At 59.2% G+C, this 7,500-nt stretch overlaps 1 protein-coding gene across 1 annotated transcript in view; it reads left to right on the top strand.

The window, feature by feature from the left end:
* Window positions 1–753: 753 nt before the first annotated feature.
* Window positions 754–7,500, top strand: part of LOC142481358 (intraflagellar transport protein 172 homolog) — a 146,799-nt gene continuing 140,052 nt past the window's right edge. Inside the window, exon 1 of the mRNA XM_075582826.1 lies at window positions 754–863. Coding sequence (XP_075438941.1) covers window positions 769–863 — 95 coding nt within the window. The 5' untranslated portion in view covers window positions 754–768. The remainder of the gene's footprint in view (window positions 864–7,500) is intronic.

Consider the following 7,500-nt stretch of genomic DNA (forward strand, 5'->3'; position numbering starts at 1 on the left):
AAATCTGGGTACATGTCTTGGCACAAGAAGGAGCCCACTGGATGGGTTCCTGATCCGTCCAGTCGATGCGAGGATTATGAAGTTGAAGCCAAGGAAGACCCCAAATCAGCTCAGCAGAAGGAGTGTGGATTACATCGAGAGTAATGATCTCCGTATGGACGTTGACGAACTGCAGTAGAAGAGGCACCGTCTGTAGCGTGATAAATGCTGGTTTAAGCGGTCGACTGTCAATGGCCTCCAGTCCTACCGGCGTCCTCCTGTTGATCAAAGGGATATTGTTCAGTCTAGCAAAAGTCTCATCAATGAAATTACCTGCAGAACCGGAGTCAATGAACGCTCGTGCCTGAGTGTGAAACCCCTCTCCAGAAAGTGTAATGGGCAAGATAATCCTGGTGGGAAGGATGTTCTGGACGATGGGAGAAAGTGTCAATATTCCCAACGAAACTCTCCGGGATCTCATTTGGGAGCTGGCGTTTCCCGGTTTGTGAAGACACTGGGGTACAGCGTGACCGGAATTGCCACAGTACATGCAAAGACCAGCCTTGCGCCGACGCTGTTTCTCAGCAGGAGACAGCCTGTTGCCTCCCAACTGCATGGGTTCTGGAATGTCCCCGGAAGGAGGTAACGGAGCCACGAAGGAGGGAGCAAGAGTTCTTGAAACCCGTTGAGAGGCGGGAGCGCCTCCGTGTGGCCGCGCCTCCGTGAATCAGTGCCATCGGCTGCGTGCGCGGACCCACGCCCTGCTCCGAGAGCAGAAGAGAGAGGAAGATGTGTGCGCGCGCGCGCGCGCATAGGAGGAACAGCTGTCGGCAGCTTGCTTCCGGAGTCCACGTGCGCCGCGGGAGACCCAGACGGAGCTGCAGGTAAGTGAGGAGCACGCCGTGAGCGGCGTGACTCCAGAATCCTCACAGTACCCCCTGCCAGGTACATCCCCCCCCCACTGCGCTGTCTGTGTATACATACCCCCTGCCAGGTACATCCCCCCCCCCACACTGCGCTGTCTGTGTATACATACCCCCTGCCAGGTACATCCCCCCCCCCTCACACTGCGCTGTCTGTGTATACATACCCCCTGCCAGGTACATCCCCCCCCCTCACTGCGCTGTCTGTGTATACATACCCCCTGCCCGGTACATCCCCCCCACACTGCGCTGTCTGTGTATACATACCCCCTGCCAGGTATATCCCCCCCCACACTGCGCTGTCTGTGTATACATACCCCCTGCCAGGTACATCCCCCCCCCACTGCGCTGTCTGTGTATACATACCTCCTGCCAGGTACATCCCCCCCCCCACACTGCGCTGTCTGTGTTACACCCCCCCACACACTGCGCTGTCTGTGTTACACCCCCCCACACACTGCGCTGTCTGTGTTACACCCCCCCACACACTGCGCTGTCTGTGTTACACCCCCCCCACACACACTGCGCTGTCTGTGTTACACACCCCCACACACTGCGCTGTCTGTGTTACACCCCCCCACACACTGCGCTGTCTGTGTTACACCCCCCCCACACACACTGCGCTGTCTGTGTTACACCCCCCCACACACACTGCGCTGTCTGTGTTACACCCCCACACACACTGCGCTGTCTGTGTTACACCCCCCCACACACTGCGCTGTCTGTGTTACACCCCCCCACACACTGCGCTGTCTGTGTTACACCCCCCCACACACACTGCGCTGTCTGTGTTACACCCCCCCACACACTGCGCTGTCTGTGTTACACCCCCCCACACACACTGCGCTGTCTGTGTTACACCCCCCCACACACTGCGCTGTCTGTGTTACACCCCCCCACACACTGCGCTGTCTGTGTTACACCCCCCCACACACTGCGCTGTCTGTGTTACACCCCCCCCCCCACTGCGCTGTCTGTGTATACATACCCCCTGCCAGGTACATCCCCCCCCCCCACACTGCGCTGTCTGTGTATACATACCCCCTGCCAGGTACATCCCCCCCCCGCCCACAATGCGCTGTCTGTGTATACATACCCCCTGCCAGGTATATCCCCCCACACTGCGCTGTCTGTGTATACATACCCCCTGCCAGGTACATCCCCCCCCCACTGCGCTGTCTGTGTATACATACCCCCTGCCAGGTACATCCCCCCCCCACACTGCGCTGTCTGTGTTACACCCCCCCACACACACTGCGCTGTCTGTGTTACACCCCCACACACACACTGCGCTGTCTGTGTTACACCCCCCACACACTGCGCTGTCTGTGTTACACCCCCACACACACTGCGCTGTCTGTGTTACACCCCCCCACACACACTGCGCTGTCTGTGTTACACCCCCCCACACACTGCGCTGTCTGTGTTACACCCCCCCACACACTGCGCTGTCTGTGTTACACCCCCCCACACACTGCGCTGTCTGTGTTACACCCCCCCACACACTGCGCTGTCTGTGTTACACCCCCCCACACACTGTGCTGTCTGTGTTACACCCCCCCACACACTGCGCTGTCTGTGTTACACCCCCCCACACACTGTGCTGTCTGTGTTACACCCCCCCACACACTGCGCTGTCTGTGTTACACCCCCCCACACACTGCGCTGTCTGTGTTACACCCCCCCACACACTGCGCTGTCTGTGTTACACCCCCCCACACACTGTGCTGTCTGTGTTACACCCCCCCACACACTGCGCTGTCTGTGTTACACCCCCCCACACACTGCGCTGTCTGTGTTACACCCCCCCACACACTGCGCTGTCTGTGTTACACCCCCCCACACACACACTGCGCTGTCTGTGTTACACCCCCCCACACACTGCGCTGTCTGTGTTACACCCCCCCACACACACACTGCGCTGTCTGTGTTACACCCCCCCACACACTGCGCTGTCTGTGTTACACCCCCCCACACACACTGCGCTGTCTGTGTTACACCCCCCCACACACTGCGCTGTCTGTGTTACACCCCCCCCCACACACACTGCACTGTCTGTGTTACACCCCCCCACACACACTGCGCTGTCTGTGTTACACCCCCCCACACACTGCGCTGTCTGTGTTACACCCCCCCACACACTGCGCTGTCTGTGTTACACCCCCCCACACACTGCGCTGTCTGTGTTACACCCCCCCACACACTGCGCTGTCTGTGTTACACCCCCCCACACACTGCGCTGTCTGTGTTACACCCCCCCACACACTGCGCTGTCTGTGTTACACCCCCCCACACACTGCGCTGTCTGTGTTACACCCCCCCACACACTGCGCTGTCTGTGTTACACCCCCCCACACACTGCGCTGTCTGTGTTACACCCCCCCCACACACTGCGCTGTCTGTGTTACACCCCCCCACACACTGCGCTGTCTGTGTTACACCCCCACACACACTGCGCTGTCTGTGTTACACCCCCCCACACACTGCGCTGTCTGTGTTACACACCCCCACACACTGCGCTGTCTGTGTTACACCCCCCCCACACACACTGCGCTGTCTGTGTTACACCCCCCCACACACTGCGCTGTCTGTGTTACACCCCCCCACACACACTGCGCTGTCTGTGTTACACCCCCACACACACTGCGCTGTCTGTGTTACACCCCCCCACACACTGCGCTGTCTGTGTATACATACCCCCTGCCAGGTACATCCCCCCCCCCCACTGCGCTGTCTGTGTATACATACCCCCTGCCAGGTACATCCCCCCCCCACACTGCGCTGTCTGTGTTACACCCCCCCACACACACTGCGCTGTCTGTGTTACACCCCCACACACACACTGCGCTGTCTGTGTTACACCCCCCCACACACACTGCGCTGTCTGTGTTACACCCCCCTCCCCCACTGCGCTGTCTGTGTATATATACCCCCTGCCAGGTACATCCCCCCCCACACTGCGCTGTCTGTGTATACATACCCCCCCCCCACACTGCGCTGTCTGTGTATACATACCCCCCCCCCCACACTGCGCTGTCTGTGTATACATACCCCCTGCCAGGTACATCCCCCCCCCACACTGCGCTGTCTGTGTATACATACCCCCTGCCAGGTACATCCCCCCCCCCACACTGCGCTGTCTGTGTATACATACCCCCTGCCAGGTACATCCCCCCCCACACTGCGCTGTCTGTGTATACATACCCCCTGCCAGGTACATCCCCCCCCCACACTGCGCTGTCTGTGTTACACATCTCTCCTCCCCACCCCACATCTCCCCCTTCCCCCACCCCTCTCCCCCACCCCACATCTCTCCCCCCCACCCCACATCTCTCCCCCCCACCCCACATCTCTCTCTCCCACCCCGCATCTCTCCCCACCACCCCACATCTCTCCCCCCCACCCCACATCTCTCCCCCCCACCCCACCTGAAATCTCTCCCCCACCCCACCCCACATCCCTCCTCTCCCCCACCCCACCCCACATCTCCCCCCCCCACCCCACATCTCTCCCCCCCACCCCACATCTCTCCCCCCACCCCACCTGAAATCTCTCCCCCACCCCACCCCACATCCCTCCTCTCCCCACCCCACCCCACATCTCTCCCCCCCCACCCCACATCTCTCCCCTCCACCCCACCTGAAATCTCTCCCCCATCCCACCCCACATCTATCCCCCACCCCACATCTCTCTCCCCCACCCCACATCTCTCTCCCCCACCCCGCATCTCTCCCCCCCACATCTCTCCCACCCCACATCTCTCCCCCCCACCCCACATCTCTCTCCCCCCCACCCCACATCTCTCCCCCCCACCCCACATCTCTCTTCCCCACCCCACATCTCTCCCCCCCACCCCACATCTCTCTTCCCCACCCCACATCTCTCCCCCCCACCCCACATCTCTCTTCCCCACCCCACATCTCTCCACCCCACCTGAAATCTCTCCCCCCCACATCTCTCCCCCCCCACATCTCTCTCCCCCCCACCCCACATGTCTCTCCCCCACCCCACAGCTCTCTCCCCCACATCTCCCCCACCCCGCATCTCTCTCCCCCATCCCACATCTCTCTCCCCCCCACCCCACATCTCTCCCCCACCCCACATCTCTCCCCCACCCCACATCTCTCCCCCACCCCAAATCTCTCCCCCCCACCCCACATCTCTCCCCCCCACCCCACATCTCTCTCCCCCACCCCACATCTCTACTCCACCCCACATCTCTCTCCCCCACCCCACATCTCTCTCCCCCACCCCACATCTCTCCCCACCACCCCGCATCTCTCCCCCCCACATCTCTCCCCCCCACCCCACATCTCTCTCCCACCCCACATCTCTCTCCCCCCACATCTCTCCCCCCACCCCACATCTCTCTCCCCCACCCCACATCTCTACTCCACCCCACATCTCTCCCCCCACCCCACATCTCTCTCCCCCCACCCCACCTGAAATCTCTCCCCCACCCCACATCTCTCCCCCCACCCCACCTGAAATCTCTCCCCCATCCCACATCTCTCCCCAACCCCACCTGAAATCTCTCCCCCACCCCACATCTCTCCCCCACCCCACCCCACATCTCTCCCCCACCCCACCCCACATCTCTCCCCCACCCCACATCTCTCCCCCACCCCACATCTCTCCCCCACCCCACATCTCTCTCCTCCCACCCCACATCTCTCCCCCACCCCACCCCACATCTCTCCCCCACCCCACATCTCTCCCCCACCCCACATCTCTCCCCCACCCCACATCTCTCTCCCCCACCCCACATCTCTCTCCCCCACCCCGCATCTCTCTCCTCCACCCCGCATCTCTCTCCCCCACTCCGCATCCCTCCCCACCACCCCACATCTTTCCCCCCCACCCCACATCTCCCCCCCACCCCACCTGAAATCTCTTCCCCCCCACCCCACATCTCTCTCCCCCCACCCCACCTGAAATCTCTCCCCCATCCCACATCTCTCCCCCACCCCACCCCACATCTCTCTCCCCCACCCCACATCTCTCTCCCCCACCCCACATCTCTCTCCCCCACCCCGCATCTCTCCCCCCCACATCTCTCCCCCCCACATCTCTCCCCCCACCCCACATCTCTCCCCCCCACCCCACATCTCTCCCCCCCACCCCACATCTCTCCCCCCCACCCCACATCTCTCCCCCCACCCCACATCTCTCCCCCACATCTCTCCCCCCCACCCACATCTCTCCCCCCCACCCACATCTCTCCACCCCACCTGAAATCTCTCCCTCACCCCACATCTCTCTCCCCCATCCCACATCTCTCCCCCACCCCACATCTCTCTCCCCCCACCCCACATCTCTCTCCCCCCACCCCACATCTCTCTCCCCCCACCCCACCTGAAATCTCTCCCCCACCCCACATCTCTCCCCCACCCCACATCTCTCCCTCACCCCACATCTCTCTCCCCCACCCCACATCTCTCCCCCACCCCACATCTCTCCCTCACCCCACATCTCTCTCCCCCACCCCACATCTCTCCCCCCACCCCACATCTCTCTCCCCCACCCCACATCTCTCCCCCACCCCACATCTCTCTCCCCCACCCCACATCTCTCTCTCCCCACCCCACATCTCTCCCCACCCCACATCTCTCCCCCACCCCACATCTCTCTCCCCATCAACCCCTACTAGTTATGCTAACACAGCCGTACTAGTAATCTGCTAGTTATGCTAACACAGCCGGTACTATTTATCTGCTAGTTATGCTTACACTGCTGTACTAGTTATCTGCTAGTTATACTAACACAGCCGGTACTAGTTATCTGCTAGTTATGCTTACACTGCTGTACTAGTTATCTGCTAGTTATGCTAACACAGCCGTAATAGTTATCTGCTAGTTATGCTAACACAGCCGTACTAGTTATCTGCTAGTTATGCGCACACTGCCGTACTATTTATCTGCTAGTTATGCTAACACAGCCGTACTAGTTATCTGCTAGTTATACTAACACAGCCGGTACTAGTTATCTGCTAGTTATGCTTACACTGCTGTACTAGTTATCTGCTAGTTATGCTAACACAGCCGTACTAGTTATCTGCTAGTTATGCTAACACAGCCGGTACTAGTTATCTGCTAGTTATGCTTACACTGCCGTACTAGTTATCTGCTAGTTATGCTAACACTGCCGTACTAGTTATCTGCTAGATATGCTAACACAGCCGTACTAGTTATCTGTTAGTTATGCTAACACAGCCAGTACTAGTTATCTGCTAGTTATGCTAACACAGCCAGTACTAGTTATCTGCTAGTTATGCTAACACAGCCGGTACTAGTTATCTGCTAGTTATGCTAACACAGCCGTACTAGTTATCTGCTAGTTATGCTAACACAGCCGTACTAGTTATCTGTTAGTTATGCTAACACAGCCAGTACTAGTTATCTGCTAGTTATGCTAACACAGCCAGTACTAGTTATCTGCTAGATATGCTAACACAGCCGATACTAGTTATCTGCTAGTTATGCTAACACAGCCGGTACTAGTTATCTGCTAGTTATGCTAACACAGCCGTACTAGTTATCTGCTAGTTATGCTAACACAGCCGGTACTAGTTATCTGCTAGTTATGCTAACACAGCCAG

Source organism: Ascaphus truei, unplaced genomic scaffold, assembly GCF_040206685.1.
Source record: "Ascaphus truei isolate aAscTru1 unplaced genomic scaffold, aAscTru1.hap1 HAP1_SCAFFOLD_257, whole genome shotgun sequence".
NCBI classification, from domain to species: Eukaryota; Metazoa; Chordata; class Amphibia; order Anura; family Ascaphidae; genus Ascaphus; species Ascaphus truei.